The 24,537-nt window shown below is 46.0% G+C and overlaps 2 protein-coding genes across 2 annotated transcripts in view; one reads left to right on the top strand and one right to left on the bottom strand.

The window, feature by feature from the left end:
- Positions 1-3,771, top strand: part of SPAG17 (sperm associated antigen 17) — a gene marked incomplete at its 5' end in the record, with an annotated part of 110,308 nt that extends 106,537 nt beyond the window's left edge. Inside the window, 3 exons of the mRNA XM_082751974.1 lie at positions 42-195; positions 1,290-1,418; positions 3,643-3,771. Of these exons, the coding sequence (XP_082608100.1) occupies positions 42-195; positions 1,290-1,417 (282 nt within the window). The 3' untranslated portion in view covers position 1,418; positions 3,643-3,771. The remainder of the gene's footprint in view (positions 1-41; positions 196-1,289; positions 1,419-3,642) is intronic.
- Positions 3,772-6,236: 2,465 nt separating this feature from the next.
- WDR3 (WD repeat domain 3) overlaps positions 6,237-24,537 on the bottom strand; it is a 20,307-nt gene continuing 2,006 nt past the window's right edge. The window contains exons 4-26 of the mRNA XM_082784071.1: positions 23,509-23,587; positions 23,053-23,151; positions 22,506-22,616; positions 21,548-21,649; positions 21,332-21,429; positions 20,299-20,397; positions 19,757-19,987; positions 19,511-19,604; positions 18,776-18,877; positions 16,773-16,858; positions 16,207-16,342; positions 15,608-15,664; positions 14,955-15,055; positions 14,544-14,655; positions 14,305-14,439; positions 13,095-13,145; positions 12,444-12,509; positions 11,677-11,769; positions 11,058-11,105; positions 9,291-9,334; positions 8,673-8,801; positions 7,617-7,710; positions 6,237-6,994 (exon numbers count right to left, since the gene is read on the bottom strand). Coding sequence (XP_082640197.1) covers positions 6,839-6,994; positions 7,617-7,710; positions 8,673-8,801; positions 9,291-9,334; positions 11,058-11,105; positions 11,677-11,769; positions 12,444-12,509; positions 13,095-13,145; positions 14,305-14,439; positions 14,544-14,655; positions 14,955-15,055; positions 15,608-15,664; positions 16,207-16,342; positions 16,773-16,858; positions 18,776-18,877; positions 19,511-19,604; positions 19,757-19,987; positions 20,299-20,397; positions 21,332-21,429; positions 21,548-21,649; positions 22,506-22,616; positions 23,053-23,151; positions 23,509-23,587 — 2,323 coding nt within the window. The 3' untranslated portion in view covers positions 6,237-6,838. The remainder of the gene's footprint in view (positions 6,995-7,616; positions 7,711-8,672; positions 8,802-9,290; positions 9,335-11,057; positions 11,106-11,676; positions 11,770-12,443; positions 12,510-13,094; positions 13,146-14,304; positions 14,440-14,543; positions 14,656-14,954; positions 15,056-15,607; positions 15,665-16,206; positions 16,343-16,772; positions 16,859-18,775; positions 18,878-19,510; positions 19,605-19,756; positions 19,988-20,298; positions 20,398-21,331; positions 21,430-21,547; positions 21,650-22,505; positions 22,617-23,052; positions 23,152-23,508; positions 23,588-24,537) is intronic.

Raw genomic sequence — 24,537 nt, 5'->3', positions numbered from 1 at the left:
AACATGCACCTTACCTGTGAGCAATCCTCTGTCTCTCCTAGGTGGCAGCAGGACTGCAGGTTGAACTGGAGATAGAAATTTTCGCCATGGTAATTGGAGGGGAAGGTACTGACGGTTGTGAAGAAATTTCCCATGATATTGAAATATTAACAGAAACAGAGACCATTCTCCTGCCCGTGAGAGCAAATATCCTTTGTTGTCTTACCTCTCACCCTCCGCATGAACAACTAGCATCCACCTTGAGGACTGTCCACCTGCCAAGAGCTTTAAGCATCATTTCCAGTGCAAGCTGTAGTGTCCTTTTTGGAAACACCAGATGGGTATTTTCCAAAGCATAACAAGTGAAGAATTTAGGATTCTGGCCCAAAAAGCAATTTAGATAAAGGAACAAGGTTTTGAAAAGCAGAGAAAGGAAAAATAGTATGACCAGAAAGATGAGGCTTTTAAGTAATAAACATAAAGCGTAAGAACTCTCTCACCTCTCACTGATAGAGATTTTTTACAACAGTTTTGAATGTATGGAAGCATCTGATGGTACAGTCTCACATACTAAACAGATAAACGAGACAATACCCATGTCAGCAAATACAGGAGCACAGAACTGCATGAATGCTGCCTGAAAAGAGCCCAGTGGGTGCTCAATAGACTTTTAGTTGTTTGAGGACAGAGGTAGAGTAAAAAAAAAAAAGTAACGAAGTCAAGAACTATTATTTTTCTTTCCCTTGTGCTCCAGACCTCTCCTGAGAGGAGAGGTCTTCTTGAAAGCTTTAAAATAAATAGTAAGGTAAGATGCACCCAAACAGTCATCATGACAGAAACTTTCAGTCTTAGTAAGGGACACCCTTACCAAAGAAAGGAAGAATTCAGGATCCTTTGAGGCTGACCAGAGTACTAGGGTAATGGCAACTGCACTGAGGCTTTATATGCTCTGGAAGTTACACTGAAACTCTGCAAATTTACTTTGTTGTGATACGAAGACGTCTTCTTTGTCCATTATTGTGGAACTGAGCTAGACAGGATTGGTGGCACAGCAGCAAAAACAGGACTGGGTGAGTGGGAGTGGAGCAGAAACTGTCACACACTTACAGACCTCCAAAACAAGCACCCTTCCCCACTATTTTACTTGCCCTTTGATCTCTGAGCTGAGGTCAGTAGTTCAGATTCAACTTGTTTCACAGCCTCATTTCCAGAATTCCTTCCAGCCTCCACCCATATTCTTTCAGTTATATAATCGTACAGAAATTTACAGAAACATACAGATCCTTAATGCAATATCCCACCTGTGTTAGCCACTGACATCTATGAGTGCCGCCCACAAGGATACCCCCAGGGTGGGATGGCAGCAGCAGTCCGGCCAGTTTCTACAAAGCCTAAGCCGCGGTTCCGGATCACACTACCCAGAAAACTTTCTAGCTAACGTAAGTACTGCATGCAGTGGTCCCAGCTGTGAATTAAATCACAGCAGTTGTACCTCCTCTGGGCTTCTTAGCCACATCATCAACAAACCTCGTGGTACTGACAGCAAAGCTGTCATGCACACACCACACACGACATGACATGAGAAAAGGGAAGCACTGGATGGCATCATTAACAAAAAAACTCTCTGCAAGAGATTTACGGATTAATGCAGCTGTTCTGCTCAGTGGAGGTACTACTCACAGCAGAGCCTCCCTAGTTGTGTCCTTCACTTAACTGCCTCCACATTAAACAACTCATTGAGCCTCCTGGCAGCAGGAGGCTAGATTTATTGCAGTTAAGCCCTAATAAATCAGCCTCTTTTTAAAACCCTTCGCTTTCTAAAACCAAGTCTTACTGCTGACCCTTTGACACTGACAGCAAGCCTAATAAGGGACAGCAGCTCTACACAGACATAATGTGACATCCTCCAGCACACACAACCCTCTGCACACATTTCATACAGCGTGTTTCTGTACCCTTAAAGAATCAGACTCAGTATACAGAGAGCAGACGTCTTCCCTGCCAACAACACAGCCTTATTGGGGAATTTCTCCTCAAACCACCAACCAACATGTTTAACATTAGGCTGGTGTTTCATCTAACCCACATCAACTCAGGTGCTCTACAATACAACCACTGGTGACGGTTCATAAACAGGATTTCTATGGATGTTTCTTCTCTGCTTTGCTTAGAGTTCCCATTTGTCTCATATCTTTAACACTGACATCAACTTTTTCTTTCAACTTCAACATCTGTAAGTCTGTCATGTTATCTAACAAGTCAGGAAAGAAATCCCAGCTGTATCTCATTTCCTCTCTAGAGGAAAGAAAGACCGCATCGGTCAGTTCTCAAAAGAAACTTCAGAGACATGCACCTCTGACTGCTGCATCTGCTCTAAGACTGCCCAAAGTACTTCAAACATAGCTTTCTTTCCTGTTTAAGTATCTTCTTATCCTTTCAGTGTGGAATTTTACTCCCAGAGTAACAGACCGCTGTAGTCTAGGAAAAGCAGTGAATGTAATGTCTTCCATCTTAGCAGCTTACAAGCTGTAGTTCATCAGCGAAGGCAATTTAGACAAACCTCTCTCACTCTGCTTTGAAATGGAAGAGAACACTCAACCCAGTCAGTTCATATTTCAGCGAGACACCTCCCTGTCCCAACTCAGCCCACTGCAGTCCTGCACTAAAATACAGCTGTTGGATCATCTCTGTACACCAGGTATACACCTTTTCCTGCCAAGCCTAAGCCCTGAAAATTCTGATCAGTGCCATCTCCCATTAAAATTTCCAGGTGGAGAGAAATTAACATCACAGTAACCTCTGTTGCCATAGCCAGATCTCCTTCCTGTTCTAAGAAAGTCTTTGTGTGAGTTGATTGATAATTCCTACTGAATTATCAATTATTTGCTACACCATGGTACCCAAGCAACTGAACCAAATGCCTCTTTGAACATTCTTCCCCCCCCAAAAAAAACTGAACTCAAAACCATGTCCAGCTATAACATGTCAAAAAATTGATTGGTTGGAGTCACAGAACACTGACACTCCTAGGTTAAGTCTTGTACTCCGTTAAATAGTCCTATTCAGTCACCCAGAATAGATGTAGTTAAGTCTTTCTTTGCAGAGGCACATAACTTTTTTAATTTCCATCATATTTCCCAGGTGATTATCACCAGAGCCAATATGATTCTCTCCTATGAGACCTCAAAACTTCCCAGCAATACTAGAACTGATCACGAATTAGCCATACCTCCTAGCAGAGGCCAAGAAGCAAAAATCACTGAAGCAGCATAAGCTGCTCAAATTTAGTAATTTATTATATTTTCTTAGTTATTTCTCATATTTAAAGGATTTCACGAGGATTCTTTTAATATACTCAATATGAAATACTGCATAGGAAGCTGCCGGTGAATGCCTTCAGTATTTCCAAGTAGACTGCCAGCCTGAATCCCTGGTCATTTTTATTCCACGCAATTTATGGAATAAAAAACAAATCCTTAATCCAGCTTAAGCCTACGCAAGAACACTTTTTCAAGTTATTGCCCTCCAACAGCAACAGCATAGACCAGTTCTACTGAAGGCAGTCTGACGTTATTACTGTGTTTCAATAACTGTACAAAAGTAGGGTTTTTTGTTTTTCTTTTACTTCTTCTCATGTTAACTTTCTCTCCTCTTTCACTACAGGTCAGAGCCCTGGAAGAATGATGTAAAAAATCGGCAATAGTGTGTTACCTGAATTTTAGTCTAATGTTATGGAAATATTCCCAATGTAGACTTTTTCGTTTATTTAATTAAAAAATAACACAAATAAAATTTTTTTCAGTCCCCTATTAATGGAAGGGTAGTCTGAAAGTTGCACTGCCTTCTGTCTGAAATGTGAACAGTAGAATGATTCTTACATTTCAGTCCCAATACTTCATAATCTGCACTTCAGAAGAGTGCTGAGTGCATCCTGACAGGTTTATTTTGTTTTTAAAAGGTTTATTTTGTTTTTAAAAGCAATTATGTTTCTACAGCCCATGCTGAAGCACCTGACATTTTTTAAGTACTGAGCAGCAGGTTTCACTGAAGTAAACAGTGACTCTGAGAAAGAAGCTGTAGCAGGAGCTGCTGATCTGCTCTGGTCTTCTAATTCCAACATTTCTCCTTGCTTTCACAATCAGAGCTTAGCTTTCTGTGCACAGACCATTCACCTACCTTTAATTAGCTTCAGACAACAGGTGGGGTTTACAAGTACACAAAGTTGCGCACTTGACAGAGGAATTCTCTCCATATCCTCTTGTTCACTGTCAGCCATGATTATCTTCAAATGTTCATTTTTTCCCATCATGGAAGATGAAAACACAGAGGTAGCATTTTCCCATTTTTGTTCCTACTTACGTAGTAGTGACTAAAAGAGACATCTTAGTGTCTTTAAGAGATACCTTATTCACACATCCCAGTGCAGTTCTGCTTTCTTTTTATGAATTTATTTCCAATGAATTGTTTTCCTGTGCTTCATCCTTTTTCACTATGAGACTGACAGATGGGGAATTTTCCTTGATAACACAGATGACTTGTTCTCTCAACACTTCACAGTGACTGAGAATCTCACAACTGGGGATTGAACAAGACCTTTCACCAGCATGAAACATTAAGTGTCAGTTTCAAACTCACCCATCCACAAGAGTTTGTGGCATACGTATTCCAATTATAATTTGACCCTGCATTTGCAAGTGATTTCCTGCTCAAGTTTGTAATTCCAGGGGATTTCACCAAAGGAACAGGTAGCTGAGGTATCCCAGTCTACCAGACCTCTGGTAGACCACTTGCAGGTACAGACCGGTCACAAGATACAAATCAAAAAAATGGAGGGAAAGTTCAAGGGGAATCCCATATTAGGATCTATGGAGGGGACTTCCCAGCACCTCAAACACCTTTTCTTCCAGGATTCTTCCTGAATCCCAGTGACAGCAAACAGAGATGAAGGTGAAGGAATTCCACCTCCTCCAACTTACCTCAAAGGAGTCACCTGTCACCACCATGACAAGATCAGAGTGCATCCCACATCACTCTTCTGCACCATGACGTACATGCTTCTCATCACCTGTAGCCAGGACTCCTCTCACAGGGCTCCCAGAGGACCATCAAACAGCAGCTCATTGCTGAGGCTCCCAAATATTTATCTCCCTGGCATAAAGGTTAAAGACAGAGCACATCACACTGAAGCACAGAGTCAGCCTCCCCCTTCTGGTACCTCTCTCCTCAGTCATCACTGCTGAAGGTGCACTGTAGTGTCACAAGCCACCCCTCCATTCGTAACACTTCTCATCCTTTGTTTTCCTGCTGCACCAGCCTTTTTCAGCAGCAGTTGACAAGGATACAAGACTTCAAATATTATAACCAACAGAGTTCATCATCCTACTGTTGCACAGAGCTTCCTCTCCCTCTCTCTTAAAGGTCTCCTTTAAAAGTAAAGGAATAGAACAGGCAGGATGGAGATGTTTGAACGGAGCTGTTTGATCTCGTGTTTCACGTAGACCTACATAAATATAAAATTATAGAGGCTCTCAGAAACACCTGGCAGAGCTGTATGAAGATTGCTATTTCCACAGAGTCTGAGACCTCTCTCCTGGAACTGGAGTAGGAAGCTGTGCTCTAAATTTAAATTACCTGCTCTGAAGAAACAAGTGAACCATCAGCCCCCCCCCAAGAGAGTTACTTACTAACAGCAGTTATTCTCTGAGCACCTGAAGTGCTGCTAAAAGATTAACTCACAGAGCTGTTTACCTTATGTTCTGTTACTAGCAATTGTACATAAGTCAAAGATAGCAGAGTCAGCAACAACTGGGATGCAATTAGAAATTCAGATGAAGTTCAAGTTAAAAAGAAGTCTGAGTGCCTGAGTCAGACCTGTAAGCCAAACAGATCCTTTCAGTGAAGGATCCAGAACCAGCTCCCACCACATTAACAAAACCCATGATTACTGGGGAAAAAAATAATAATAATATATGCTAAAAACTAGTAACTGACCAACAGCCCACTAAGAGACCTGCCCACTTTACTCTGCCCCCCGCTGTGAAAATAAATTATTTTATCTGATACAGGACAAGTACAACACTGCAACAATTCTGTGCAATTTCTAACAACTGGGAGCAAGAACAATATAAACAACACACACTTCTCATCCTCCATCTGCCAGCTCTGTAGAAGAGCACAATACTTGACGGCAGCCCTTCCGTTTGCTCCCACAGATTTTATTCTGTGGAAAAAAATAAATCCTTTGAGAATTGATAAAACATGGTGAAGCAGTTGAGGCTTTACTATAAAAATATCAGGACAGAACTCCATGAACAAAGTTGTCTTATAAAGCATATATAACCATGTCTTGAACAGAGCACAGTTTTCTCCCCGTTCCACTAAAAAGTGAGTGGCTGCAGACCAAGTTGTCACACCCCTGAAGTCTCAGAGCCTTGCACACAGCTGTTGAGCACTTCCACAAGTCACCAGCAGGTGTCAAAACAGCACAAAATCTTGCCAGCTGCCTTCCAAGGATGGGGCGTGGTCTCGCTGTTAGTCCAGGTGCTGACTCACCACATCCAGTAACATACTGCCAGTGAGCTGATCTCTTCTGCGGAAGAAATCAACTCCATTTCTAACTGGCATTCTGCAAGAGGAAAGGCATGCACCTGTCACAGCCACCCCAGAAGTGGTTCAAACAAACACAGAGAGTTCATCTCACTAGGCAGAGACAACCTTTCTGTGTTGGCATTGTCCCCAGAGGGGACAGACTTCATCCCAGTCACTGGACATCAGAGATGTTCAGCCGCAAGAAAGTTCCATGGCCAGCACTGAGGTTACACAGCCCCATCGATGTGTTCTGGATCTCAGGCAGCAAGTGCTAAACCACTGCAAGAATCATCTTTTCTTTCTTCTTCCTCTTCCTCTTCTTCTCCTCAAAACGGTCAGTAGCATCAGCAAAAAACATGACCTCATCCTTGGCCTCAATCTCCCTCTTCAGATGCTGGAGCCCTGCCATGTTAAATCCCAGCACATCCTGCGGAGACAGACAAGAAACGCGCTGCTCAGCATATCTCAAGCTTGTTAGGGGGCAGAGGGTCCTGCTTCCTGGAACAGATGACACTCTGGCCACCCTTGACTGAGAGCTGATTAAAGCAAGACAATCCCCCAGATGTAAATAAGGCAGCATTATTTACATCTAAATTTCAACTGAACAGGAGAACAATCAGACCTACACTTCGTTCCCCATTATTTGTTAATAAGAGCTATAACCCACTATTCTCTGGAAGACAAGTTGTTGACAATCATCTGAAGTTGTCTTTGGAAAGACACCAGCAGTCTGTATTTGAGATTAGTAGCCCACAGAAAGCCAAAGTGAAGTTAAGAGTTCATTTACCTCTAGTAGAGAGCCAAACCCCAAATACATGTATCAAAGCAAACCCAGAATAAGTGAAGGGGAGGGGAAAGGGAGAGCACACACATCACTGGATATTCTCCCACCAGTTAGAACATAAAGAAAATCCAGCAAATTTGCACAGGAAGAGTATCAAATGGGCTCAACACCTCCAACCAGCTTTCCCACCAGATACCACATGCTCCCAGCCATCAGCCAACCCTCTTATTCCAGATCCTGGAAAAGGAGAGGCTGCAACACTCACCCGGGCCTCACTGACTCTGGAGATGGTGGTTTTCTTCAGGTTTTCTATCACTGTCACCAGCATCTGGTTGCTCGTTATCTGACCAAAATGTATCCTGGGAATAAAGCAGGCAGAGAGATCTGATGTGCAGATGCAGCATTGGTCTTAAAAAGATCATTTAGGCCCCCTCCCAAACCTCTATATATTTTCTGGATATAGGAATTTTTTTTATTATTATTATTATTTATGCTTCCCTAGACCATATTTGTGTAATAGTCATGGACAGATTTATCTGGAAGAAGCTGCTTTCTGAAGCTTCTTTTCAACATATGAATGGTTCAAGGGAAAGGTCTCTGGGGCACCACCTGAGGACATGGGTGCACATGTGGACAACGACTCTGTGCCAGCAGCTGGTGGGTGCCATTTCAACCTTGATGTAGACTCTTCCATACCCCTGAGGCAGGATCAGCAACCCACATCAACGTGGGCACGTCAGCACTCCGCATCCATAGGCATCTGAATCCATAGGCAGGGATGCCACCCACTAGACCAGGTTGGCCAAGGTCCCATCCAGCCTGGCCTTGAACACCTCCAGGAATGGGGCATCCACAGCTTCTCTGGGCAGCCTGTGCCAGTGCCTCACTACACTTACAGTGAAGAATCTCCTAATGCCTAGCCTAAATCTATCCTCTTTAGTTTAAGACCATTCCCCCTTGTCCTATCATTATCTATCCAAGTAGAGAGTCCTCCTCCATCTCTTTTGTAAGGCCCCTTTACGTATTGAAAGGTCACAATGAGGCCTTCCTGGAGCCTTCTCTTGTCAGGCTGAGCATCCCCAGCTCTCTCAGCCTTTCTTTGCAGGAGAGGTGCTCCAGAAAGGGCGTATTTCTGTGCTGGCTCACAGCACAGGAGCAAGGAGCACCTCTCTGTTCACATGAACTGGCACAAAGTGAGGTCAAGAGGAGCCCAAAGGACCATGACCAAAGCCTTGTTAGGGCTTCCTGGGGTTCCAGATTTGGACAGCAATGGCAGCTGGACTAAGACCAGCAGACCTGTCTGGGCAGATGCAAGACTCACTTGAGCAGGAAGAGGAGAGCACGGCACAGGAGTTCAACTTCCGCACCCAAGCGAATGTATTCATTGAAGAGCCTGAGCAGGTCAGGGACGTAGGAGAAGGGCAGCACCAGGAGAGACTCCTCCAGCTCACTGAGGAAGAAGCAAAGGGATGGAAAGAGTAGTCTCAGCCACTGCACTGCTACAAACAAGCAAGAAACACTTCCATACAGGAAGGTTCTGGCACAAGAGCTGTACGAAGTGTTCCCCACTGCTGGTCCATGCCTGCCCACAAAGCACAGTGCATCTGCACAGACCAGATCCAGGGCTAGCAGACACCTTCTGGCATAGAGCAGGCACGCAGCCTTCCCTCCTCAGCATCCCCAGGCTGCTCTTCACGTACACGTGCATCTCCTGGCAGCCCACCCACATGCACAAGCTTCATCCAACACTCCCCACGGAAGAACAACTTCCATTTCCCAGTTCCACACATGCTCAAAAAAGACTGTCAGAGACAGTAACCTCCCTGCTTTACAGCGCTGCCCACTCTAGCCCACAAGGTCCATCCCAAGACACAAACAACCCTGGACCCAGAAACCCAATCGAACTCAAACGTGTTCAGCAATAAGACTCACAACTCACCTTGACTTGACCTTCTTGAAAACTTCAAGCACGTACTCGGAAGGCTGTAACAGAGGAAAGACACCAGCTCTGCACATCAAGAAACATTCTGACACAAACGTGCCTTACGGTCCATTTCACCCAGTTAAAAAAAATGCAGTCACATCTTGTGAGATGAACAAATCACTATGAATATAACAAAGAACGCCCCTGCAGCACCAGTCAGCTGCCAGTCTAGAAGTTCTCCCTCCACAAAACATAAACCCAACCTTCTCAGGATACATTAACCTGGTGAAGAATACTTTAAGAAAACTAATTTATATTCCAGTAGCTAAACTATCTGCCAGCTAAGTAAAACCAGCTATCAACTAGCTAAATAAAGGCTTGGTGAAACAGACAAATTACACATACAAAACCTTACGCAAACTCATCTCCCAAAGACTTAGTGATTCCTGCTACTCCTGTTTATCTGCTTTAGGTTTGGCACACGCAGAGCAGAGCTGCCAAGTGCCCAAGAGAAGTGCCTACATACCAAGTCATAGGGTTGAATTCACTTCTGTTCAGTCTATGAACCTTAAGATTAACTACAGCTATGATCACAGAGGAAGGAACAGAATGGCTCTGATAAGGTGGTTTAGAAGAAAGACAAAAGGCAGTTTCACTCGACATGGCACACTTCAAAAAAGGGGAGAATGAGAAAACAAGGATCTTCACAAGGGTATTTAAAAAGCAGGTAAAGGCACCACCTCTAGCCCTGCATTACCTGAGCACTTAACTACCACATGAAATTCTCTCAATGTAAATTCTTTACAAAAAGAAACGGAATCAGTAAAAGCTGCACCAATACTGTAAAAATAAACCTGGGTGGCTAAAACACAGCCCTGCCTTGCTAGGTGCTGCCCTGCCCAGCTGATTTAGGTCAGAAAGCATCCACGTGCTTCTAGCTCCTGCTTCTCAAGTCAGAGCAACACAGCAGAGATGCTGGGACAGGTGTTCCACAATCAAAGTCTCTCCCAGGAAAGAGGATAACAGACTGTCAACACAGAAGGTATTTTTGTTCATGGTTTGACACAGTAAATGCTCATCATGGTCAGCTCGCCACATAACAAGACAGGTCCTAACTTGACAATGTTTTTACCCAGCAACCTAGCACTCAGGCACTCTTCCAGGACCTTTTCTGTACCATGAAGGTGAATCAAATCAATTGCTACTTACTAAGCCACGGGATTTCATTCACCCCTATTCAACCTATTTAACTCGCACTTAAAAGTGCCTGTATTTACAGAGTAAGGGGGAGAATGGTTCTGGTGAAGTGCTTGCAGATGACACGTGGCCAGGGCAGCACAGTGGCACAGGTTTTCAATTACCAATTCCAGGGGATGCTCAGGTATTTTATATCAGACAGCACAGCTCCACCAGAACGTGCTATAGCACAGCAACTGCACCCTCCTGCCAGCAGGAAGATGTGCTGGCTCAGGAAAGATTTGAAATAGCAGAGAAAACGCATCTTGGAGAGTATTATAATGACTGGCTCAACCTGTGCATGGTAAGGTCAAGGCTACCATCAGGGTTATGCTCGGGTGCTTTACTTTTATTATATACATACCAAAAAAATAATAATCTGTTTACTTTGCACACAAAGCAGAAGTGCTGCGTTTTCATTTCAAGTTGAACCAAAAAAGTCTTCCCACCCCACAGCAACCCAGTGCTTTGGCTCAGACAGAAAACCAAACAGCCTCGTTCCCGTTGAGGATGGCACGCAGCCTGTGGCCCGGGCGCTCCACTTACTGTAATGTTTCCGTAGGCACGGAGAATGGGATTGACAGGATAGGGAACCTGGAGACACAGAACGGGTTAGAATGAGGCAGGTGTGTGTCTACAAATGCATATTCCCAGAGAAAACTAGCCCACAGTAGAATACAGCTTTTCTCAAATGTCTTTGTGCAATTCCCACACTTCCACCCTCCTCACTGAAGGCCTCATTTGTAGCTGGAAGACAACCTATTCTCAGACATGCATTACAAACTCAAATAGATACGAATTTTCTTCCACTGCTTATTGCTGCTTCACTTTTACCCACTTACATGGCAGCCATTTATTTAGCAGGAAGCGTTGAGATGAAGGCAAAGAACAAGCTAAGTGATGGGATGGATTTGCAGCAGCATAGCCTCCCAGAGACAAAACCTACAGCCTAATATGACTTTAAATACAAAAATCCTTGGAAAGAACACACCACTACCTGTGCTCCAGGGCACAATGCCACCCTCTTCCCTGAAAGACTTCAGCAAATCTCTCCTGTTCCCAGCTGTCCTGATTTTATCTGCATGCTGAGCCTTTCCACCGAGATGCCAAAGCTGGAAAGTTACACCCACACACCCTGGGACTGGGACTTCCCTCTGCCTTTTACCTCTTTTCCTGCAGCTTTGCATATGGCCTTGTGCTCCTTCAGTTTCACCATCTCTTCTCTGTACAGCTCGATAGCCTCCATGATCCGCTCAGCCTGCGCAGCACGGGAACGGCACCGTCAGTCACAGCACACGAGGCAAAGCAAAGCTCACGTCCAAGGGGACAAACACAGGGGGATGCAGTGGGGCTGACTTGGAGGACATCTTTCTCAGAAAGGGAACGCCTGTTCCAGACCACGCTGCTACTCTGAGCACAGCAGTCGTGTCCTGAAGGAGTCAAACACCATCCACATTCCCCCAGGGTGCAGCCTCGATTACTGCCTTGATGTCAAACTGTGTAGTTCAGTGTTGGAGAGACCCAGCAAACGCTACCCCGTTGAGGGACAAGCCAGGGTCGGGCCATTTTGACTATTCAGACTAAGGATTTTCTCTGTCTTTACAAGAGCATCAGAGTGTTCAAATCTGTGGCCATGAAATCACCCACCCCCACGCCTCCTGGTACACCTCATTCCTCATGGGTGACCCCTCCAGAGTCTTGAAGAGGTCACATCCCTCTCTGTGGGCCACAGAGCAAGACAGACTGCTCTTGCAGGCAGAAGCAATTCTGCACCTGCACCTTTGTATCTCACAGATCAGCTCCTGAGCTGCTGCAGTTACACAACAGCAGAGATTTCTCCTCTTCAAACTCGTGTCCTGCCCCCGTGACAGCCCTGTTCTTTGGGAGATCGATAAGGCACGAGGCACTGCTGGGGGATCCGCGCAATCTTACCGCTTTGATGGTTTCGATGGTCTTCTTCCCTGCTAGCCCCGTCTCTCCTTGTGTCTCTCCAGCCACCTACAAAACACGGAGTTTGCAGTTCCCTCCTGCGGCAGCCGGGCAGATGATACACACAGACACCCCCTGCGTCTAATCAGGGCCATTCCCTAACCTTGTCATTTGTCTGAGGATTTCCCAAGTCTACAAACTTCCCAAGTGCACAGCTCTTGCACAGGAACAGAGGCATTGAGTTAACAGTGAGCTCACTAAACGAGGCCAAGTGACCCGCCCAGCGTCAAAACCACCAGCAACACAACCCCAGAACCTGCGCAGGAGGGATCAGGCTTCCCCGTCCATCCTGGACCTGGAAGCAGCTGCCAGAAGGCAGCATAATCTTGCTAAGGAGCTTCTGGAGATGTGAACAGTGAAGATATTTCACATCCAGTTTGGCGAGCTCCACGCACGCTCCTGAAGTTGTCTGTAGCAAGCACCAGAGTCAATTCTAACACCACAGCTTCAGCAGCGCCTTCTCCCACACACCTCCTTGAAGCCATAAAATCACCAGTCTTCTCTGACACCTCTTGTGTGTCTCTTACAGAAATACAGACTTAAGAAGGAGCTCTGCGCAGTCAGACTGACACACGCTCAGATGGCACGACTCACCACAGGCTGATCTTCCTTTGCCACGCTTTCTTCATACTCAGCTTCTCGTTGCTGCAGGGAAGGAGGACATGATGCATTAACACAGGCAGCACGCAAGGGAACGAGTCCCCTCCAGGCTGGTGGAGCAACAGAGCCTGCAGCTTCTCGCAGCCCAGTGCAGAAACTCATCAGCAGAGATCAACAACACCAGAGCAAAACACCCACTTGTCACCGGTCCCCTCCCCACAGAGAGCTCTGGCATCTCCCAGGCAGAAAGAAATCAGGCTCTGCAATCTGGGTGCTGGAACAAGCAGCCCAGACAGCCCCATCAGGCCGAGACAAAGACAACAGCAATTCAGCACCAGACTGAACGGCACGTGGCATGAAGCACAGAAGAAATAATCCTAGGCATGTTCCAGGACTGTCCTAGCCTGCAAGAAGTCTCCTGCCCACCATCTCCAACATTTATAGGGCTCCATCAGTGTGTAATACATTATTGGTGTATTCACAGCCACCTTGTTACTCAAATTTGCCCCAAAAGACACCTCTCCCATCTGGAAAAGGAACTCTGTCTCTCCTGTTACCATCAGCTTTCCCAGCACACCAGCTGCTGGGCATCGGGACGCTGCCTAGGGGTCACCTCAGCTCTCTGAAAACAGGCTGGGATAAAAAACATTTCCTGGGGGTTTCTCGACCACTCCTGCTTCTGCACACGCTGCTACATCCTCCCCCCACTGTGGTTTGGGAACTGCTTTAAGAACAGGAGACAGAGCCAGGCTCCTCTGAGGGTAAAAACAAAACACCAGAGTTACAGTTTGTCCCAGAGTAGTTTCCCAAGGGAGGTGTGAAAAAATGCTTCAAAAGGAGGAGAAGGGGCTTCTTGGAGCATCCCTGAGCTACAGAACTGCAGAAAACTGCAACTACAGAGGAGAACACGGGAAGCAGGACGGAAGCAAAGCAGAGAGCAAGTCAGCCGGGCATCTGCAATGCAGCACAGACAGGAGAGCAGCAGCAATATTTGCAGTGCTGTCTCCAGACAGCTCAAGGCACCAGTCCAAGCGTGCAGAAGATGGCAATCAACCTCGGCACCTCAGCGCCAGGCTGTGGTGAGCGAGAAGCAAGTCTGCCAAACATGGTGCCGGACCCTTCCGCAGTGAAAAGCGAGGAATCTGCCTGCTGGGGAGAAAACGGGTCTGGAAGTCATTTTTGGCAGGAAAAAGACAACTCTCACCATCTCCCTCTCCTCTTCCAAAACAAGTGGCTCCCTCGTCCTTTCCCAGAGGCGCAGGGATTTGTCGTGGGATGCTGACACCACGTAGTCTCCGTTGGGACTGAGGGCCAAACACCACACCTCCTGGTGATGCCCCTGCAGAGCAGAGAAAGGAGGCAAGACATGAGCACCACACAGCTCCCACCCCTGAGGAAAGTGCTGCCCAAACAAACACTTCAACAGCCTCCAAAGCTTCCTACCTCCAGCGTCTGGATATGCTCAAATTTATCTGCATCCCACTGTTTAATCTTGCCATCCTTCCCAGCTGTGAAGAAGAGGTGAGACTTGGCCACAAACTGGAGGTACATCACACTGGGAGGGGAAAAAATAGGGGAGAAAGGAATCTCAAAATACATGTGTATACAGCAGAGTATTCCAAACCTTGTGCTTAGCCCACTGCCTGGGACTACCCGTGGAAATCCCAGCTCATGGGCTTGGTGCTGATACAAGAGACCTTGTGGAAAAGATAGCCAAAGGCTCAAATTCACCCATTTGGGGAACACCATCGATGGCTTCTCCCCACTATGCTGGACCAAAAGGTCACTGCTGGATCACAACCCCCCGAAGAGAAAGCAGCCCACAACCCAGAGATGCTGTGGGATTTGACTGACCTGTCGTCATGGGCAAAGAGAGAGCGGTGACAGTCCCCAAAATCCAAGCCCCAAATCTTCACATTCCTATCAGCAGAGCCGGTGGCAATCAGAGTCCCGTCCTACAGGGAAATGCAGGGAAGAAAGGTGTGGGCAGCTGGCTGGCAGCCCTGTGAGGAACCAGTGACTAAGCAGTGCCAAGGCACTGGCTCCTGAAACATCCCCTCCCCATCCCTCCACCTCCTCTCCCCTTAGCGTGGCACATCCTTGAGGTACTGGCACAGCCCACAGGCAGCACCCAGACTTTTCTCAACCTCTGCTGGCATTTAAGACCTGAGCTAACTCTTGACGTTTTTGGCTTCCAGTGGGCCTCATTTCAAGGCCATCCCAGAGCGGGACACAGCCCGAGAAGGAACAGGCACGAAGAGGCTGCTCCACCTCAGCACCCGCTCTGTGCTCCCGCTAACAAAGAATTCAGACTCCACTCAAGTTCATAACTTCAGCAGAGAGCGAGCAGAGATCAGGAGGAGCTTGCTGTGCCCCATCAAGAAACTGCTGGCTAGGTCAGGAGCAAGGTGGTGAGAGCGTTATCCCGGCAGCCCTGCTGCCAGCAGAGGTTCTCACAGTCATCGGCATCACCACAGTCCCACCTGCACACCCCTAATGATACTTACGTAGGAGATGTCCATGCACAGCACTGGCAGCTTGTGTCCGTACAGAGAGAGGAAAAACTGAAGGAGAAGGAGGATGTCTTAGTTAGAGCTGCTGGGAACAGCTGCGTGAAAATGTCAAGCTCCTGGCTAGCTCTGCTCTGCCTCAGGATGCCAGTCTTCCTAGCACCACCCTGCCTTCGCATAGCTGTCACTGTTGCTCTTTCTTTTGCCATTTCCCTAACATTCGTGTGCTAATACACAGATCACAAAACCACCACATGCTGCCTCAAACTGCAGAGGAAGATTCTCCTCCCCCAGGATTTGCCTGTGCTACTTAAGTGCCACGTGTGACACTGCTCCATCTCCACCCTTCCAGTGCCATCACGCCTGCTGGGTTAGAGTCAATCTTGCCACCTGCAGGTTCACAACCTTTTCCAGATCAAACTTATTTTCTCCCCAGTGTGGGCAAAAGCCAAGGCTCTGTCAGTTTTCTTGGCAAGCAAGTGCCTGAAGTGGGACACGTGGTCTCTCTCTGATTTTTACTAGCACCCTGCAATAAACGGGCTCTCTTCCAACACATCCCCGCCCTGCACAGCCTCCCAGCCCATATGGCCATGCACCTTGAGCGTGTCAGTGTAGAAAATCTTCACGGTGCAGTCCAGCAAGGAGACAGCCAGCAGTTTCTGGTTGGGGCTGTAACGCACACACAGAACATCTTCGTCCAGCTGCAAGATGCGCACCTGCTTCATGGACAGCCTGGCAACACGGAGAGAGAAAAAACAGAGTTGTTATCCCAAAGGAACAAACCGAGGAGAGGCATGAATACAACCTCCACAGAAGTTAATCCTAACATGCAGCATCTTGTTTCTCATCGGGACTTGAGGAAGACAGGATTGGAAATGAGTACAGCACCGCAGGGTGACAGGTTCCACTGCTAAATTTACCACGAGCTGCAGACCCATCCTGTGATAAGAGGCTAAATCGCACACAAGCAAGGGACCAATGACATAACAAGTTCCCTTCCTCAGCAAGGCTCAGACCTCCACAAAACCGCTCTGAGCTCTTCTCCCTGCATTCCATGCACATGTCAGCGGCAACTTCTGTGGTGCAAAGCAAAAGCCGAAGCATCCATCAGTAAGAATGAGTACTGCAGCTGAATGCAGCCCAGAACGGTTTCTTTTCTCACCTTTTCTGAACACTGCTCTCGTCCTTCACAAGCTCAAACTCCCAGAACTTGACGCATTTATCAGCGCCTCCTGTCACAAAGCCACGCTGCAGGGGAAGAGCAAAGGCAATGTGAAATCAGTTCCACCATAACACAGGAATTCTTCAGACAAGGAGCTGTCAAAGCACAAGGAGGTTTGTGAAATGCCCCACATTCCCACAGCATTAATGATTAAGAGGACACCATGAGGAACATTTGCTCTGGTTGGAGCTAACGTTACTTATTGGCTCAGCAACAACAATTTCAAAAGCTCTGGCAGGCAGGTCTAAGGCTGCAAATGTAAATCTGGACGTGGACTGAAACGTTGAGACTGTAGTAGTCATCTCAGCTGTAGGTAATGAAGTGCACATTTTATGTGTGGGCAAGCTGATGCTCTCGTTGTTTCTGGATCACAAACACCTCACCATCAAACCACAAGTACATCCTTCTAAAGGGTTGAATGAACACTTCTATGTGAAGAACAAGGGTAAAAACTGCCCCGTATGTTTTAATCTGCAGAGTAAATGAATCCCAGGCATGTTACTTGCTATGGTTTTGATTCCACTGAAAGCAACACCATAGCTTCTAGCACAACACAACCACTTCAGAAAATGAAGAAAGCTGACAGAAACCAACATGAACTCGAATTCTGACAAGAGAGGAAGAACAGTACAAGGAATGAAGAGAGACAAGCAGATTTCTTAAGCCAGGATAGCTAGGACAAACTGAGTGAGCGTGTGAATGTAAAATGGGAACATAAACGTGTAATTTCAGGAGCACTGACCATTTCTAGAGAGGGCTACAATAACTATTATGCATCACGGCTCAGAAAGTGTATGGGTTCAGCAAACAATTCTCATCTGTTATACTTAGCGAAAAGCCATGTACCATAATCACATCACAAGACTGATGAAACACTGCTCCAAAAATTTACAAGACTGTCAAAAAGCAGCTACCCACGTCAGATATTTATAAATCAACAGTTTCAGATTCCCCAAATCTAAGGCTTTTACAGAGCAGAATTAGGTACTGTCTAGACTGTCAATGTACATTCTCAATAACTTTGGAAATATGATGGGAGATCCAGGAAGAAACTACTATAACACCAGAATTCAGGCAGAGAAACAGGCAGGCCTATTAATTGTGAGCATGGGCAATAAAAGTGACAGGTAGGTGATTGTAGTTTCATCAACCAAAGTAAACCGAGTCTCAATTAAAACAATCTTAGGGAAAATTAGTGTGATGAAAATCATCCTTTTTTCCTTAAGATTACAGCTGTAGTTCACAGAATCACAGCATGGTTGAGGTTGGCAGAGCCCTCTGGAGGCCATCTGGTCCAACCCCCCTGCCACCAGCAAAAAAAAAGACTGCAGTAATGTAAAAGGTACCACGAGAATGATTATAAGAGCCTGGAAAACACAGCCTGCAGGAATGGAAAGCAGAAGTCTGGCCTAAGCAACATCAGATAGATGGGGAGGTGATATGGTCACTCAGCAGAAGTACAACACAGGATCTTTAATACAGCAAAGGTAGCAGCAAGTCCAGCAGCTGGGAGTTAAAGCTCAGCAAGATGGAATTACAAAGCAGCAGAAAATTTAACAAGGAGGATAATCGGCCACTGCAGCAGCTTACAGGTGGCTGAAGTTCTCCATAGCTGGAACGCACCCACAAGACACACACTGCTGCACTCACAACGTGTGGGGAAGTGTGAGTTCCCAACAGTGAAGAAGCCAGATGAGACAAGGAGGATGGCCCCAGCCAGCCCAAAGACTCCCTGTGATGTGCCACGCGAGCACAGAGAGATATTTCATCACATTGTGCACATCTCCACAGCCTGAGTTCCTTGATGCTACCAGCTGCATCCTCCACCTCCCATGATTAGGGGGGGTCCCACGCTCCCACCAGTAGCACAAACACAGCACTGTAGGAAGGAGCTACACAAAAACATGTGCAACATATGATGCTTCGAAGAGTGGCTGAGATACCTGGTCTGGTGAAAGGGCAATGGACCACACAGCCCCATCGTGAGCATTAAGTGTCTCCATCAGACTCCCAGAAGCCAGGTCATACAGCTGCAGCTTCCCTGTCTGGGGAGAAAGAGACAATGAAAAGGACAAAACAGCCCCAGGAACAGCTTATGGAGCACTAAACAGATCTGCAAACAGACCTGAGCCTTAGGTGCTAGAGTGGTCTCCCAGAAATGGCAAAAATGGGTGAGACTCCAGCAGTGACAAAGCAGCCACGCATTAATGGAGAAAGAAAGCTCCAAAGGTAGAGGAGAGCTCAGAGGAAACACTCCCTGGTTATGCAATCCATGTGAGGAGCCAGGGCAGGGCCCTGCTGACAGCAAAGGAGCTCTTGCTCCATTTGTGGGCTCAGCTGTTAAGGTTTCAGTAACTCCTCAGAGGAGAGCACACCTGTCATCTGTCTCCTGAACAGCCAGCTTCATTAGATGGCTGCCACACACAGATGGTCAAACTCCTCGTCCCCATCTGGGACTTCCCAAAGCCCTCCCCAGCTGTCCATGTCCAGCTCAAGTCATAGGAGCTAGATAAAGACTCTGGGAATAGAACAGGCACTGGCACTGAGGATTTTGCACCTAAAAGGGAGCGTTCCAGGTCAGGAAATGCAATGCATTTTCGGTAAGGCTGCCTTAATGACGTTTTCAGAACATACTCCTGGGCCTGGGCAGTCAGGAGCGCAGAAGGGACACTAGTTACCTTGGTGCCAACGATGACCTGCCGATCTCCGGGGACAAAGAACGAGCAGAGCGCGTACTCACAGTCCATCGTCCGGATGCACTGCAAGGTTGACCTGTGGACAAAAGCAGAGTCCAAAAACCTCTTATCACACAAAATCTGGCCCAAGGGAGACACGCTCAAGAGACTCCTTGAACACAGCATCTCTGAGTTCTGAGAGACTGACGTGCACAGGGCAGAGGGGGCTGACCCAACTGCAGGGCATACCTGTTCCAAATCTTTACGGACTCTGCAGATGCTGAGAGAATGGCAATGTTGTCAGAGCTGAAAGCCAACGTCCTAACGTCGCTGCGGTGGCCTCCAATGCTTATCTTGGATGCACGGACAGCCTGCGGGACTTGCGCCGACAGGTTCAGCAGGTATGACTCAATGATGTTGTTCTGGAGCAGCAACACAACCTTCAGCTCTCCTTTTGGAGAGAGAATCATGTCAAACGACCTGTTTGATCAGACAAAAAAAAATCAGAACTGTGCACAGGGGCCATAAGACAAAATGTAGTAGGGATCAAGTGTTAAGAACAACTGAAAAAGGGGAGCATAGGCAGAGTGCATGCTACAAGCAAGGGCATGTTAAGCCACAGAGGTCAACAAGAATAGACTGGCAGATCATGGTAAGCTTCTGCTCAGCTCCAAGTTGAGCAGACATCGAGGGGGGAACTTCTTCCACCTCCCCCATAATGAGCTGTGCAGAGCTCTTCCCAAGCAGCTGCATAACCAGAGCTCAGCCTGCACAACAGGATTTCCACTTACTTGATTTTAGCAGAAGCTTTGATGTTAGTGACCCGCTGGATCTCCTCCTGCAGGCTCAGCTCCACATCCCCTTCAGGCTCCTCTTCCTCAGACTTTTTCCTGCGAATGTCAGATAACGGAGGGGAGGCAAATAACTCAGCACAGCCAACACAAATTAAGACAGGGTCAGAGAATAAGGAAACCATGTAGCCTGCTGAAAACAACTGCCTTGTTACCCAACGGTGCTAACCCTTTTTATGAATAAGGTTAGATGGTTAAGTTCATGCTGGTAGACAAGCTACTGCAGAAACAAATTATCTCAAGGAAGGCAACCTCCTCTGGAAGGAGGAGCCAAAGCATTGGAACAAGGCACATTAGAATGGTGGATACAAAACAGACGACAGCATTGTGCCTGATGGGAAGATCAGCTTCTGCTCATCTCCTACCACTCGCCAGAAGTCCTCATTCATTGCCAAAGTGACTCCAGATTTATCTGCCCTATGCTTCAGTTTCTACCCTGGAGCCAGACCTCTCCCTGTGGGCTATTGTGAGGCATCCATTAAGTACCAGGGTACCCAGAGAGCCATTTAACACAAAGTACCCATTAATAAAGCTCTGACCTCTATCTCTGCCTGCTGTAAAACAGGAGATGAGGTATTAGAGTCACTCTGACTTGTCAGATGAAACTCTCATTCCAGTATGTCCTACCAGAGACTTTATTTGATACAGCAGTGTAAATGTGAACGTCAGGTAGAAGTGAGAAGCTCCGGGGAAAAAAACAAAACATTTTCTGCCCATTCCCTTCTACACATTAGCTCTTTCTGCAGGCAAAGTACTCAGAAGGAATGTTTCTCATGTTCTAAGGAAATTCCTTAGTCTCCGGGAGCAAGTAAGCTGCTTAGACATGTGCCAAGGATTCACGAGAACAGTGCCTGCAAAATACCGCAGCTAGCATGGTCAGAACGACCAGCAGCTTGGGGTTCAACCCCTGTGTCATGCTGCTTGAGGGGCTAACAGTTTTCTGGACACAGAGAGCATCCTCATAAGTTCTTACTTGGCTTTTTTCTTCGCCTTCTTCATTTTCTTTTCCAGTTTCTTTTGGACTTCCTCTTGAGAAAGGATGGAGAACACTTCCAGAACAGAATCAGTTCCCTAGAGACAGAGCAAGCAGTCAGAGGCATGCAAAGCCTTGGCTGGCACTTACAAATGTTATCCAAGGTCTCCATGAGCCTCTTCTGCAACTCAACAGCAGAGCCCCCCCATTACTTACATGGCAGGCCAAAATCTTGCCCGTTCTGTCTGTGGCAAGAGTAACTACTCGGTCCCTCCCTTCCCGCATGATGGATCCAACTTTACTGCACTTCAGGAGGCGCTACAGGAAAAAAAAAAAAAAAAAAAAAAAAAAAAAAAAAAAAAAAAAAAAAAAAAAAGAAACTTGGGTCTGGAAGGTCAAGTGATCTTCTCAAGCAAACTGAGAAACCTTCTCAGAAGGGAATTCAGGAGAAGAGGGGGAAAATGAACCTACAGGGTCCTGGTAGAACAAATAGCAAGGATAATCTAGGAACAAAACAATATATAGCTTACACAGCTGCTTATCTCCTTTCTTTACATCTAAAATGCAAGAAACATACCACTGACAGTCCCAGTGGAAAAATAACTTAATTCCCTTGGCAAATCGTAGCCATTTAAGAAAAAAAGCTGAATTTCTATGCTGTAAAGGCAGGAGAGTTCAGCTCCTCTGTCACAAGAGGCAGAGCAGATAGAGAACAGAGACTCTAAAACCAATGATTAAAGGGAGGGAAATCCTCTGAAAGGAAGTTGGGAAAGATCTTGAACAAGGTCAGTTATCTACCATAACTACAGTCTGAAGTCAGAAAAAGATCCCAGAAACTTTTCCCAGAAAAAACAGACTGGGTGAAGCCTCCACCAGCAACACAAGTGGGAATGGCTTTGCACAATCCAGTCTCACACCACACGGTGCCACCCTGACCCCCGTGCTTCTTTGCTGACCTGCAACAGTGAGCATCAGCACTGAACTCCCCAGCTGCCAAACAGCTAGTAACTACATCATCCCCGTGTCGCTTAATGAAAGAGCTCTGCCAAACATTAAACACTTCCTGACCCCCCTTTTCTCCCAAACAGAGAGAGAAGCAACATGTGCATGCTCTGGCACAAACACTTCTGCTGATGAACACCATCCCACAGCCAGCATGGAAAAGTGAGCTTACCTCTTCAGGGCTCTCATCTAACTCTAGGGTCTCGTCCTCTTCAGTGTTTTTTTCTGCTACAGGTGAAGACCCTTTGCTTTTCTTGGATTCTGGCTCATCGGGGTCTTTTACCTGTTCGTGGACAAAAATCCATAAGGAATAACTTCAACCACAAGACCTAAGGTGTTCTGGTTCCTGTTTCACTTGCACTTCACGTCCCTGAAGGAACAGTTAGTGTACACAGCAACAATAACAAACTACAGCATGCCTGTAGGCACCATGTCCTCCCCTGCTTATCCCACAAAATTGTCTTCTCCAGCTAGAAGATCTGGCATGCTCTAGGAAGTTTGTTCTGAATGTTCTGCAGCTTCATGTGCAAGCTCAAAATACAGAAAACATCAAAAAGTCTGTCCCAAGAGCAGCTTCTGGACCCCTCAGACAGCAAAGATGCTGCTTTGGCTCTGTTTCCCAGAACAGCAGTTGGATTTAATATGTTCTAGACCCATTTTAGTCCAAAGACAAGCAGATGGATGGGCAAGACTGGGGGGTTACCAAGGGAATATCTTACCTCTTCTTGGATGTAACTGATATCCCACACTCTCAGCTCACTGTCAGCAGTCCCAGTGATCAGACGTTTCTCTTCTGATATCAAAGCCATCCCCCAAACCTGTCCAAAGGCACAAATTGAGGAATTGGTTTATGACTCCTTTGAGTATCATAGCAATAGCAGAGCATCTTTAATTGATTTATTTAAATGGGAACCAAGAAGAAATTGGAGCTAACTGGAATTTCCTCCAGGTATTGGAATTGTCACCCACTGTATGTTGATGTCAGTTCCTAGAAAGTTTGAAAGCCTCTCATTTGCTCATCCCTAAAGCTTAATAACAACCAAGAATACATCAGAGTTCTAGTTTACAACCCCTGAAAACAGAAAAAGCATAAGGCGAGCCAATCCAAAACCCAATCCAAAACCAATCCAAAGCCCCTCCATCTCTACGTCTCTCTGCACATTCATTTTCTTTACCTCAGTGCGGTGTCCAACCAGAGTTTTGAAGCAGTGCTGGGTGTCCAGGTCCCACCATTTCACCAACGTGTCTTTGCCACTAGAACAAAACAGAAAACCTCAACACGTGAGGAAAGATTGCTAGAGCTCATGTAATACCATGAAAGCTGAAGAAATACAATCTAGATCTAATACGACATCATAAAATCTAAAACGTGCTGCAACGTGTCACAGATCAGCTGCTCAGAGTAGGAACACACTGAATTTCACAAGCTATGCAAGGACAAGAGTGCAGCAACACAAAGATGCTGCAAAAAGGTACCTAGGAATTCATGAAAGTATTTCCTTCTCCAGATTCAGCTGCAAGCCCCAGTGTCATGCAGCCCATTTTTTAGCTTATTTAGGGCAAGAACAATATTCTTTAGGGTGAGACCAATAAGTGCAAAGTGCTGATCAAATTCTAAATGTGCCTTTCAAACCAAAAATATGAGAGATTCTCTGTATCAATGTAGCTACTGAGAGAATTAAGAAGCATTTCTAAAACTGACCTGCAAAGACGTGAAATTGCACTAGGAAAGAGGCATCATCTACCAAACTAACAAAATATATTATTTTCTACTTGAAATAGGAAAAAAAAAAAAAAGAGAAACTTGTTACAATTTCATACTGAACTGATTTGAGTGCCCTTTTCTATTAACCTATTAGATGACATTAGTAAAGAAAAACATTATAGTGAGAGTATCTTCTGTAAAACAATTATTATTGAAGGGATACAGTCAACATGCAGGTGTTAAATAACTAAGAAACAAGCCCTCTATCATCTTTTAATTAATTCATTTCATTACTACCTACTAGGAAGCAATCTTTCTGTCACACTGCTGCATGAATTACACATACAGAAGGTAAGTCTACTTAATTCCTCAAGATAAGTAGCAAAAATAGTTACGTACATAATAAACATATTACTACTCATTGTTACAATAAATGTAAGTTGCTTTATTTACCTGTAAGTTAAAGCCTTTCACGAATGTTACTTTTCAGAAGAGCTAT

This window comes from Aythya marila, assembly GCF_965140915.1.
Source record: "Aythya marila genome assembly, chromosome: 1".
Taxonomy (NCBI): domain Eukaryota; kingdom Metazoa; phylum Chordata; class Aves; order Anseriformes; family Anatidae; genus Aythya; species Aythya marila.
Note: the sequence above shows the minus strand (reverse complement) of the source record. Positions and strands in the feature narration are given on the sequence as shown.